This window comes from Schistocerca gregaria, chromosome 7 (genome assembly GCF_023897955.1).
Source record: "Schistocerca gregaria isolate iqSchGreg1 chromosome 7, iqSchGreg1.2, whole genome shotgun sequence".
In the NCBI taxonomy this organism is placed as follows: Eukaryota; Metazoa; Arthropoda; class Insecta; order Orthoptera; family Acrididae; genus Schistocerca; species Schistocerca gregaria.
The window spans coordinates 178,563,415-178,577,237 of record NC_064926.1 but is presented as its reverse complement, the minus strand read 5'-3'; the positions used below and the strand labels follow the sequence as shown (position 1 = coordinate 178,577,237).

The following is a 13,823-nucleotide window of genomic DNA, read 5'->3' as shown; positions in this document are numbered from 1 at the left end:
AATTAACATTATCCTGCACTGAAGACAGAATGACGCTCAGAGAACTACAAGTTGAAAATTCGGTCCACCAATAAGATCTGGGAACTTTTTAGTTTAGCATCAGTTGATGGAGAAAATGTTTTGTCCAAGCCGAAAGTGCGATACTATCTTTCTCTTTTCTGGAAAATACAGTGATAGTAATTACAATGTATATAGGTAAAGAGGATACTTCATTTTCACCCTTTTAACAATTGTTCTTTGATACACCAACTAGGACTTCTACATCAATAAGTTCTTAGCTTCCTCGATCTATTCTTATTAACTAAAATTTGGTTCGGGGATTTTCAAGAATGAAAAACTAAACTCAAACGTATTTCCTCATTTATTTCGTCATTGATACCTTCGCGTAATTAAACCATAGTTTTAAACCAGAATGCAGTGTGATAGGCAACGAGGATAGTATTCATTATATGAAACTGCGGACGCATATAATCTCGATTTAAAAAACAGTCCTAATCATTCTGCTCAGTTTTCGTCAGCTACCAGACGGTATTACCTCAAAGGCCACGACACTGCCGCTTCAAATTTTTCTGATGGTTGTCTATTGACCGTAAGTGCTCACAACAGAAAATAAACGTGACTCACACTTTCCTTTACAATCAATATATTGCAATCGCTGCAGTTCCGCGTCATTCTTCTAGACTTGTTGCGTATATAATCTCGTAATTTCTATACTTCAGAGGACACCAATGATTTTATGGGATCGTCACCAATACGAAGCAACGCTAATCGTCAATTAGGTAGCAATGGAAAAAACTGGCCGTGTCAAACTCTTAACAAGCCGCTGATTGTCGGAAGGGTGAGAAGTGAATAGCGACTGCTACCAGGAAAATTTGAAGTATGTAAATGCAATACAGAAGAATACCTGCCAAAAGATTAGGAGTGACAGAATAACAATCTTCTACGTAACAATGGACTCCCCATACAGCAGTGACCAACCACATAATCCAACAGACGAAGAAGTCACAATTTAGCCTGTAGTAACGTCTACTGCTCTAACGAAAAAGCATAAGTATAGGAAGAATACGAATATGTTTACATTATTTTAACCTATCCGGACAGAAATACGATAGTTCTTTCCTTATGCCAGAAGATACAAAGCGAGCTACTCGAGAGACATATTTGTCCTACAGGGTTTTTGATTTATTTACGTTTTCGGGTACTTCCACAGGCGTTTCAGTTAAGCTTAAAAGTGTCCTTTAATCGCTTGTATTTTACTGAATCAAGATTGAAAAGGACTGCCGCACTCTTGGGATCGTGGAAAGAACCTTTCTGAAGTGAGTTATGCAATACCGCAGTCATATAACCGTTAATTCTCGGTGCATTTATTACTATACCGTCCGTCCACGGTAGCTGAGTGGTCAGTTAGCCGCTAGCGACCGTGCGAAGCGGAGGTCCGATACTTGCACCTGTGCGGCGTTTGCGAGTGTTTGTTTACTTGTGGACTTAGTCTGCGCGCGGGCTAGTAACAACGATCATGGCGAACAAGTACAGGAAAACTAATTTACGATTCAATTCCTGCAAAGACTACGAACGACCAAAGGCTTTAGCAGTGGAACGATTCATTCGAGAGGACGTCAATATACAGCCAAACGATATTGTCGGAATTCACCTGCCCATCGTTAGTCCCACGTTGTATGTTAAGATGGTAAATGACGCGGCGTGTGAGAGAATTCTACAGGCGACAAAAGTAGGTCTCCGATTTTGCCATAGTGACGGGAATGTCGGCACAGTAACTGTAGAACATGCTGGTCTGAGTGTACGGACAATACGTGTTTTTGAGCTGCCATTTGAGCTCCCGGCTGACGAAGTTTCGAGGCTTTTAAGCCATACGGCACGGTACATGGTCACACAGCAGAACGCTGGACACAATTCGCCACGTACCCCGTTCTTAACGGAGTGCGACAGATCACTATCGATCTTCAGAAGCATGTACCGTCCTATCTGACAATTGGTGGTTCTCGGGCGGTGGTGATTTACGATGGTCAGCCACGTACATGTTCTGGCTATGGCCAGGAGAGACACCTCAGGTCGAACTGTATGCAACGGCAGATTACGCAACTGCCTTCAGATGTGCGGGAGCCCTCACTGCGTCCGCTGATGAAGAAAAGGACACAGCCCCGGTGGAAGATCAAGATGGCACTCTCCGAAACCTTGTAGCAGACGTCGGGGTGACAGAGGATGCTGCTCCATCGAGCATACAATCCACGGCGACAACATCAGATGAGACAGAACTCCCACCAAGCACACCACACCGATAGTACAGGAAGCAGTTCCAGCCACTACGGATGCTGTGGCGTCTGGAACGCACTTTGTGACGACAACATCAGTTTCGACCGAACTACCGCAAAGTACAGCGATGGGACTCGAAACACTTCCAGTTCCTACGGATGATTTTCTGGCGGGCACCCGTGATTCCCTACAATATGAGGACACGAAAGGAAGATCACGCAAACAACGTTCCCCGAAAGGAGGAAACGGCGTCGTCGCACGACATCTCCTAGGGATGACTCCCCTTATTCCGACGGCGATGTGCCTGTGGACCAAGACGACACAACAGCCTCTACGAAAAAGGATGAGACAATGGAAGCTGTTCGATCAGACCCGCAGCGGTCTGTTACATTGATGGTACCGGGACGCGGTGATGCTGAAGAGGAATCACAACCAGTTGGCTCTCCAGACGCAGATGCTGTGGCTATGGACACGAATATATCACTGCCTGCAGAGATGTGGTATGACGATATTGAGGAGGCGCCGGAAGTCATACAGAGGCAGCCGGCACTCATGAAGACGGCCTAATAATTGCTGAAGATGAAGGGAGAGGGTCGAGAGAACGTCTTCTAACTCAGCCCCTAGCGCCGATGCAGGGTGATGTTGTTGCGCCTCGACAGAGTGGGATTCAACGCCATGCGAACCGTATTGCGACATTAAATATAAATGACGTGCGTTCACCGGCCAAAATACACCTACTGAAGGAAACGATTTGGGCATCTGATGTGGATATTGCTTAGCTGCAGGGAATCCACATAGCTGCACTCCCATACATGGCAGGCTACCAATCCTATTCGTCACATAGAGATCACAATGGGAGTGGGGTGGCAGTTTAGTGCGAGATGGCTTCCCAGCGGAAAACGTGTGTTACCTTCCGTCGGCCAGGGGAATGGCTTTCACGACGTTTGGGACACGCATCATCAATCTTTATGCACCGTTGGGAAACAATCGGCGGCGGGAAAGGGCCCGATTTTATGCAGAAGACATTGCCTCACTTTTCCATGGACGTTATGAATGTGTAATAATTGGTGGAGATTTCAACTGTGTTCTCAGCCATAAAGACCAATGGCCGCAAGCAAACATCAGCCAAGAGTTGCGAATCGTTGTCCACGACGTTGTACTTAGTGACACGTGGGAATTACGACATGGAGATGCACCTATGTGACAGGTCATTCGGCGAGCAGGTTAGATCGCATTTATATCTCATGGGCTCATGCAAATGATGTCCAGGACACGGAACGCTGGCCATTGGCATTTTCAGATCACAGCGCTTACATCTGTACGGTGATTCTTCCCCGTAGAGAGGTGTGGAACAGTAAGGCCCCGTGGAAATTAAACATTCAACATCTACATGATTCTCAATGCCATCAACGGATCCTTGAGACATGGACGATGTGCGAGCGAAGGGTTGGAAGGTATGCGACGAAGCTTGATTGGTGGCTGACTTGTGCTAAACCGTTGTTTCACCGTACGTTCATCTCATATAGCAGAGAGATGGAACAATGACGCCGCCGTACTACCGACTTTTATTTTGCAGCGCTGCGCGACCTGGACGATGGTCCGCCAGGACAGGACGTCTGGATCGAACGCAAAAGGATAAAAGCTAAACTAGTGGCTTTCGCTCGGAAACGTCTTCAGGGAACCATGGTGAGCGCCAGATGTCACGATACGATACTGCATTTGATTCCTTCCACGCCCCACGTCGTGAATGAACGAAAGCACCGACGACGCGTTTTGGTACGGGAATTAATTACCCGCGAAGACCGAAGAGTGACGCGTCAAGCGGACATTGTCTCTGCATTCGTCGACCATTACCAACACATCTATCAGGAAGAAGCAGCCCCTGTCGATGACCTCGAACGTATAGCCACGTACGTCTCCCGTACACTGACGGTGGAAGCCGCGGGAACCTTACTGGAAGCCATTAGCTGTGAGGAAGTACATGATGCGATCGCAAAGGGTGCGTTGAATCGGTCACCAGTCATTGATGGACTTCCTGCTGAATTTTATCGAGAATTTCGCAACGAAATGGCACCGAGATGGACGCAAATGTACAACGAGATGTTAAATTCCGATGCGCCTATTCCACCGGCTTTTATGGAAGGCCTCTTGGTGCCAGTACATAAACCGAAGCCAGGAATTACGGTCACACATTATCGCCCCATCACCCTGCTTAATGCCGACTATAAGATCTTTGCACGATTGCTAGCGTCCCGATGTTAATTTGTAGCGTTCTCTCTCCGGAACAGACGACACCGGGTGGATCGGTGAATGTGCAAACAGCTACTGGCGAATGCCTTGGTGTGATAGCGCTGGCGGAGGAGTGCTGGCTTAAAGCGGCGATGGTGTCGATTGATTTTGACAGTGCTTTTGATAAGACGCGCAACAAATATCTGTACGCTGTACTGGAAGAAATGGTGTTTCCAGACAGTTTTACTGGTCTCTTTAGAAAGATTTATGGGGGCGCACAATCCTTGATACAGGTTAATGGGCGTAAAGCAGTGTCCATTCAAATTCGACGATCCATTCGCCAGGGCTGCCCTCTTTCGATGCTGCTGTTCGCGATAGCGTTGGAACCATTGATTGGAAGGCTAGCAAATTCTCTTTGTGGGATGGAACTGCGGGGCTACACCTTCAAATGTTGTGCCTATGCGGACGACCTCCTGCTGCTCGTTCGTTCTTATGAAGAGGTGAAGCCGGTCCTTGAACTGTTGTTGGACCACAGTGTGACGGCGGGTAGTGCAGTGAACATGAACAAATCGGCAGCAATGCCGGTTGGAACGGGCCTTACGCCGGAAGAAATCAGTCCGTTTCCTTATGTGCAACGATTCCCCTATCTCGGCATAGACTTTATCTCATCTGTAAAACATACTGAGGCAGTTAACTACCGATGTATCTTACAGACAACACGTACCATGGTCCGACAACGTCTCCTACGGCGCCTTCATCCTTTGCAGCGAGTCGAGTATCTGAACACTTATGTGGTTCCTCGAATGGTGCGTATTTCGCAGATCCTGCCCCTACCACTCACGCTCGGACGTCGACTTCAATCAGCACTAGGCTATTTTGTGATGATTGGGTCGCCCCTCAAGGTGCGATACGCAACGCTCACACTCCCTACGCACAAGAGGGGACTCGGACTTACGAATGTTCACTGCCGAGCGACGGCGCTTCTTCTAGCCACGATGTACAAGCAATGGCGTAGCGGGCGTGATTCCCTTACATCTCGCCTACTGGATCTCCTAGTTCCAGCGTCCCTCACACATCCGGTGTCGGTGGGCAACATTACGCCACATTTTGCGCATGTATCAACATTTATCGCGGAACTTTGTTATATCAGAGACGAGCTTCCACGCACGAGACCGCCATGCGCGAAGGATTTTTATGTTTGGCTGCTACGACGGATAAGTCGTAATTTCATTGAACTCAAACACCCCACGTTGCATTGGCCGAAGATTTGGAGACATGTGCACCAAAAATTCCTTCCTACCTTCGTTCGGGCACTGAGGTTCTCTGTCACGTGTGGCAAGTTCAACACCAACCAACGACTCCATGCAATTGGACTAGTGGACTCTCCGCTATGCCCGAAAGGTTGCCAAGTGGATGACGACCATCACCGCTTAACTTGCATCGCGGTGGAGGACGTATGGCTCCTAGGAAGACAGATGGTGGCTTGCTACCTCCGTATGACCCCGCAACATATTACACCTGCTTCCTTCTTACTTCCGGAGAGTGACTACTTTCCGGCGACTAAATCACAGTCGATCATCTGGGTCAAAGGTTGGACGATCGCGTACCTCTATGGGGATGCTGCCAAGTCGTGACTTGACTTTTGGTATTTCTTGCAGCAAGCCCACAATGAGGTTCATAGATGGTCACACTATCGGAAAACCTTTGCCAGCTATCTTCAGGCAGTCTTCCTCGACCCCCCCCCCCCCCCCCGCCTCGCAGTTGGGATGTGCCGGGTGCAGTCGGTGTGCACATTTGACAGCTCATCATGAACCTCACGCTTCTCTCACCGCTCCATATGTAATGCACATACTATACCATGAAATGATCTAGATGTTCCTTTTAAGAGACTGATCTTTATGGAAAATAAATAAATAAATAAAAACAAAAAAAAACAATAAGTGGTCAGCGCGACAGTCAGTCAATTATAAGGGCTCGGGTTCGATTCCCAGCTGGGTCGGAAATTTTGTCCGCTCAGGGACTGGGTGTTGTGTATTCCTAATCATCATCATTTTATCCCCATCGACGCGCAAGTCGCCGATGTGGCGTCAAATCGAAAGACTTGCACCTGGCGAACGGTCTACCCGACGGGAGGCCCTCGTCACACGCCATTTATTTATTTTTTATTTAAAACTATACTTAATTTATTGTTTGGTATGATCAGGTTTTGATAATCGTCTCATGACCATCACAGCACCACAAGCTTACGCAATGCCTGTTACCTACATTTCGGCAACTCATTGATGTGCACTTAAACATGCATGTATTACAAACTGTTTCGGACTGTGTCACTGAATTTTGTGGGTGATTATTATTCACTTATTCGTTGATTTTCCTTTGAATGTTTTCCGAAGAGCGAAAGGAGTGTTATTTGCTCATCGTCGTCACTGCCCGTTTTTCTGTTTTTAGCTGGCACGAACATGGCATTTATGACATGCCGGCACAAATAGACCATGTCTTAAACACGACCGGGCACCAGCAGATCTATTACGTTGGACATTCCATGGGGACTACCATGTTCTACGTCGGAATGTCAATGAAGCCTGAGTACAACGAAAAGATTCGTGCCATGTTCAGCTTGGCGCCAATTGCTTACATGAACCATATGATCAGCCCACTGTTCCAACTTTTGGCACCTTTTACAACGTCCGCTCAGGTAAGAGCTTATCCAAACCCTCATTTACATTTGATGTACATTCTCTTTTAACATGAAATATAAAATCTACACTAGTCACTTCTCGTATAAAAAAACATTTGTTTATATGTATTTATTGTTTATCTCTTTTGTTACTTATATGTTTGGTCTTTATTAAAATTACTTGACCGCTGTCTGCTAAGCATGCGGGACAATGAAGGAAACGATTTTTTGAAGTAATTGTACTTATAATAGCTTAAAGATTAGTTCCTGTTCAGGACCGCCTATATAAACACGGAAATGGCTTCCCTTAATGTGACAACAGTGTTCTTATTTTATTATCCAGTCTCCTTGAAATGTTTATACTTTCACTCTACGACATTTTTTAGTCTTAGTCCATCATTTGTGCAACGTTTTGCTTTTTACTACGATTATTTAGAGAACAAATTCTAATTACTCTAAGAAGCTATCCAATGCAGTGACAGGTCAACAGCTTGGTGAAGTAAAATCAACTCCTAATTTCAAATCGAAGATAATTATAACACCAGCCGAAATAATTGTTTTTTTCATGGAAACACTGATTGCTAAACGCCAACTTGAGAACGTAGAAGTGACCACAGAACTGCTCTTTTGCAGTATTTTGACTGTATTCATCTCGTTATTTGTAGAGGCGATGGCCACACCTATTTTACTATTCACAGTAGTAGTGTATGCAGGTTTTAGAATTGTTAATAATAACAGTTGTAATCAAACTGACTAGAGGCGGAACAGACCAATAGGCCAAATTCTTTATGTCTGTGATGATGATGATGATGTTCTGGTGGTGATCGCTTCATATCCAACAAATACATCTAAACGTAAAAAATTGCAATCATTCGAGATTTAGTCGATTAATATTCTGTGTTATGGAGACATGTAACACGTTATTTTCACGTAATTTCATGACAGAACAATATCAATGACGAAGATGTGGGGTGCTACGGTAAAGAAATCAGTAGTTTCACAAAACTGGATTTCAGTAATAGCTGTACATCAGGTAAGTATTCTTGAGTAGTAGAACTGCAGTAACGGTATTACCAGTTTCGTTAGTAAAGTTCAGCATCGGCATTAACATTAAGCAAACAATATTTCATGAAAACCTTATCAACAAACGTGGGTAACATTATATTGTCAAATTTTAAGCGGGCAGATTTTACTAATTAACAATATGAACAAAATTTTCAAATTTCAGTTAATATTAATATACTTCATAATATCTTAGTTGCGTAGAAAATAACGGGAACGGACACTTGCTCATTTTTCTAGGTGCAAGGAGCTAAAATATTCATCTGTACTTGTGTATCTTGATTACAGGTGCTTATGGATCTAATTGGAGCTAGTAAGTTTACTCCTAGCCAAGAGATGATCAGGCTTATTCAACCAAAGATTTGCAAAGAAAAAGCAATTACAGAACCAATGTGTACCAATGTAGTATTTCTCATCTGTGGTTTTGATAAGGAGCAGATAGTTAAGGTAAGTTGCTGGTATTCGTTTCCACACAAAACAACTGAACTAAGTGTAATGTAAAGCTATGTCTTCTAGAGTTGCTATTTAAGTTCACTGAAATTTACCTTCTCGAGAGTCTCTTTGAATTCTTCTTCTTCCCGTGTTTCACTGTGCTTTTGACACTCATTTCCTAAACTGCCAACTGGAAATTATTTTAATTCAACTGTAATACTTCTTGTGTTTTGCAGATCATATTTCAAGCTTCTTCCTAAGTGATGTAACGATTCCGGCAAAGATACGCTACACATTACCCTCGCTTTCACTGGTTTGGGTTCACAGAGATTTTTTCCTTGATCTGATAATTTACTTGTGAAAAATTTATGTATGTCTTATCTAGTCTAAACATTCCATAGTACATCCACTGGTCTCTCATTGCTTCATGTCTCCATTACTTCTAAATTTATGTGCCGACATAATTCTCCTGTGAGTTCATATGCCTGTTATTTTTTTCATTTCCGACAGGCAACGTGATCTTAGTACCTGATGTACGCTAAAGATTGCACCGTGGTAAAAATTAATTAACACGTCAAGACGCCAGTAAATGAGTAACGATAAGTTTTTAATTAGTTCTTATGCAACAAAGTTTTATATACTTCCATCGCAGTACTATTGCCGTCAGATATATGGATTAGGCTTCCAGCCTGTTTAGATTTCATCAGTTATTCTAACGCTTGCATGGTCAACCTGTATCTCTCTCAAACTTCATGTATTACATTACACAGACTCCCCTTCTTCAATTGTTGTACTCATTATTGCCATTATAACTCATTTTTAGAGACATAGATTAATACTGGTTCCTGATTTAGCTCTTCTCTTAGGCAAAATGTTTGTGATGTGACCGAAAACACCACTTATTTTACTTTACGCGGTCAGGCTCAGAGTACTGCGTACAGCTACAAGACTCCTCCTCCATTGGATTCTGTGCTGTGCCTTCTCTCACCAGTCACACTCTATGTCGATCTGCATCCTCATGGATCCCATATCTCCATCTTTCCTTTCCGTCTTCCTAGTGGCCTTCTTCCGCAGGGAGATTTATGGATTTCAGAACTCATCCGAGCGACATGTCGTGTCCACACTAGATGCTTGCTTTCCATCAGACCTGGCGCTTGGTCTATTGTGGATTTCATCCAGTTTTAAATTATGCCGGATCCTCCTTTCTCCAATGACTTCATTTTACACCGGACCGTAGATCATCCTGAAGACTTTTTCCCTCGAAAACGAGATTAGTCCAGTCTTTCTTCCGGACAATCAAAGTTTCGCAACTATACAACACTGCAGATTTTGTATAGCTGAAGCTTGAAATTCCTTGACAGACTGAGCGATTTAAAAAGCTGATACAGAATGAACTATTACCGGTTTACGACTTGAACCCTCGCTTTGATTTCTGCCTCACATGGTGCGTCCTCTATAAAGAATAACCCAGATATTCGAAACTCTTAACGCTTTTGTACGATCGGTTTGCGACTACCAGAGGCTGGAGTGGATCCCTTGAATAGGTATGGGTCCTGCTCGTCACCAGATTCTCGGTCTTCGACTGAGCCACAAGGAGACCGATTCTGCTCGCTGGAGCCTCCATGCTGTCGCTCATCCGCATCAGTTCTTCCTTAGATCTGGACGATAGCATCGTCGACAAACGGGAGGTGTGTGATTTTCTCACCCTCTACCTCGATCCCCTAGAAGTTCTTATAAAAAGCTTCTCTCCTTACCTTTTAGAGGCCCACGCTGAACACTATCGGTGACACACCATCTCCTTGTCTCAACTCTGAATTTACGTAAAACCTCTCCATTACTTGTTTCCCGAGCTCCACTTTGCCTCAGGGACCAGTGAGACAAACTCCAACTAGGTTGACGAGTTTCTTTAGTATTTCAAATTCTATTAGGCAGTTCATAAGGTTCTCCAAGTGGATGAAATGATACACCTCCTTAAAATCTATGAAGAGTACATTTAGGTCTTGGCCGACCTTTCCGCTGATCTGTCGCATCACACAGACGTTGTCGACAGTCGAACGGCCCTTTCTGAAATCTCCTTGGTATTTACTAACCATCTCTTCTGTAAACGGCTGGATTCTATCCCTATACAGTTGGACAAGACGTTCAGGAGGGCGAGCCTCTGCAGTTGGCGCAGTCCATTTTGTGACCTTTATTGCATGTACAGCAGATGACCGCTGTCTTAAAATCCTCTGGGATCTCCTCCGAAATCCAGATCCTCTTGATTATTTGGTGAATTTTCTTGAGGCGTGTCTCTCCTCCAGGTTGAATGACTTCTGCCTGGATTCCATCTTATCCTGGACTTTTGTTCTTCTTCAGCTTCATTATCCGGACCTACATCTCTTCTCGTCTATGAGGTGGATAATCTAAATCTACAGTGTGAAGATGTTGACATTCCTACAGATCTTTAGGTTCACCGCAGTTGAGGAGCAGCGTGAAATATTGTTTCCATCTCTCAGCAATGTTGTACTCATTGCTGTGTTGCTGTTGTTATTGTCACTCTTGTGACCTTCAGTCCGAAGACAGGTTTGATGCAGCTCTCCATGTTACTCTATCCTGTGTGAGCTTCTTTATCTCCGAATAACCACTGCAACCTATTTCCTTCTGAATCTTCTTACTGTACTGATCTCTTGGTCTTCCTCTACGATTTTCAACCCTCACGCTTCCCTCCAGTACTAAATAGGTGATCCCTTGACGTGTCATAATGTGTCCTGTCAACCGACTCTTTCTTTTAGACAAGTTGTGCTACAAATTTCTGTTCTCCCCATTTCTGTTCAGTTCCTTCTCATTAGTTATGTGACTTACCCATCGAATCTTCAACATCTTTCTGCGTATTTCGAAAGCTTCTATTCTATTTTCGTCTAAACTGTTACTCATCCATGGTTCACTTCCATACAAGGCTACACTCCAGACAAATACTTTCAGAAAATACTTCCTAACACTACAATCTATATTCGATGGTAACAGATTTTTCTTCTTCAGAGCTTTCCTCACCATTGCCAGTCTACATTTTATATCCTCTCTACATTCGCCATCATCAATTATTTTGCTGCCCAAATAGCAAATTTCAGCTATTACTTTAAATGTCTCTCTTCCTAATCTAATTCCCTCAGGATCGCCTGATTTAATTCGACTACATTCCATTATCTTTGTTTTACTTTTTTTAGATTCATGTTTTATCTTCCTTTCAAGACACTGTTCATTCTGTTCATCTGCTCTTCGACGTACTTTGCTGCCTCTGAGAAACTTTAAAGTTTCCATTTCTTTTCCCTGAACTTTAACTCCTACTCCAAATTTTTCTTTGAGTTCTTTTACTGCTTGTTCAGTGTACAGATCGAATAACATTGAGAATAGGCTACAATCCTGTCTCACTCCCTTCTCAACGGCTGCTTCCCTTTCATGCCCGTCGACTCTTCTAACTGCAGTCTGCTTTCTTTACAAGCTGTAAACAAACCTTCACTCCCTGTATTTTACCCCTGCTACTTTCAGAATTTCAAAGAGCGCATTCCAGTCCACAGTGTCAAAAGCTTTCTCTATATCTAAATTGCTATAAATGTAAGTTTCCCTTTCCTTAATCTATCTTCTAAGGAGTAGAAAGACTAAAGAAGTCGAAAGACAGTATTGTCTCGCTTGTTCCTACATTTCTCCAGAATCCAAACAGGTCTTCCCCGAGGTTGGCTTCTACCAGTATTTCCATTCTTCTGCAAATAATTCGTGTTAGTATTTTGCAACCATGACTTATTAAACTGGTAGTTCAATAATTTTCACATCTGTCAGCGACTGCTTCCTTTGGTATTGGTATTACAATATTCTTCTTGAAATCTGAGGGTATTTCGCTGTCTCATACGTCTCGCGCGCCAGATGGAAGAGGTCTGTCATGGCTGGCTCTCCCAAGGATTCTGACGGCACTTCTACACACTTGAAATTTCCTGACAGACTCATTCTAGGCACTTCTAAACACTTTATCTTATGTGTGTACCTCTCAAGCAGCAATACGAAACTGTTTTTCTTCTTCTTTTTCATTTACTGTGCCTGCTTCTCGTCCTTTCTTCTTCCCCTTCCACATCCTCAGAATCCAATGTTTCTACTTCTTCCTCTGTTATTTCTTCCGTCATGCCTATTACTGCCACGGTCACCACTCTACACATTCACCAACTTTAAATCACATATATGACTGCACTCTTCTCAAATAAAAGTAAATGTTTTTCTGGTGTAGTTACTATGTTTTTATTCAGTGTGTCGTTGGAAATGCTATAGTATATACTGCAGTATCATCTACTGAAACTCAAGTGTCACAATAAATTTCCTAATAAAATACGGACAAGGTCTATTTACATTTGAGAGTAGGCCTTATGACCCATATTTCCCTTGTTAAAAAGTCCATAGATAAATTACCTTACACACGGGAAAAGGATCAACGGTTACTGCTTTAGTACCTTGCGTGGTCACCGCAAATGTCAACATTCTTCTCACATCTGGAGCATTAACTGAAGGCATTAACATCACTTGTATTTTTTCCTCTCTAATTAACTTGTGATCGACAGGACTTGAAATAGTAATCTTCCTTCATGCTTCCACTTTGAAGGCAGAAACGTAACATACCGCTCGAGTTCTTCCAATCTTATTGAAACACTTCTGTTTTTCTGCCCTTAGGAAAAGCTAGCGGCAATTTCTGCACACATCCCTGCCGGCTCCTCCACCAGGCAGTTCATACATTACGCGCAAGGCATAGACAAAGGTAAGTTATTCACAAACATCACCTTTGCCGGAATGATCATGTGAGAAATAAGCTACTTTCAGAAATATATAACAATTTTGTGTTTATCACATGCATTCGCAAACTGCAAAAACGATCGTACAGTGGCTATACGATTTACTAGTCAAGTATGAAAATTTGTGACGGAACGGGACTCGAAATCGGATTCTGCGCTTTACTCGGGCTGTCGCCATAACGGGTTGGGCTATCTGTGAACGAATCACTGCCAGACTCAAACTTCTATATGTCCTAGTGTCTACGTCCCAAAATGCTCGGATGCAAGCCGTATGATTACTGCACAGGAAGAGGCATTTTGCTGTTCAGATTGTCTTGCTTTGACATTAAATACCTTAGGGCAGT

At 43.5% G+C, this 13,823-nt stretch overlaps 1 protein-coding gene across 1 annotated transcript; it reads left to right on the top strand.

Annotated features, from left to right (window-relative positions):
- Window positions 1–2,622: 2,622 nt before the first annotated feature.
- LOC126282342 (lipase 3-like) lies at window positions 2,623–8,931 on the top strand. The gene is made up of 4 exons (XM_049981999.1): window positions 2,623–2,771; window positions 6,949–7,195; window positions 8,528–8,686; window positions 8,908–8,931. Exons 1-4 carry the CDS (start codon window positions 2,623–2,625, stop codon window positions 8,929–8,931), a joined length of 579 nt encoding a protein of 192 aa, XP_049837956.1.
- The last annotated feature ends 4,892 nt before the right edge of the window (window positions 8,932–13,823 follow it).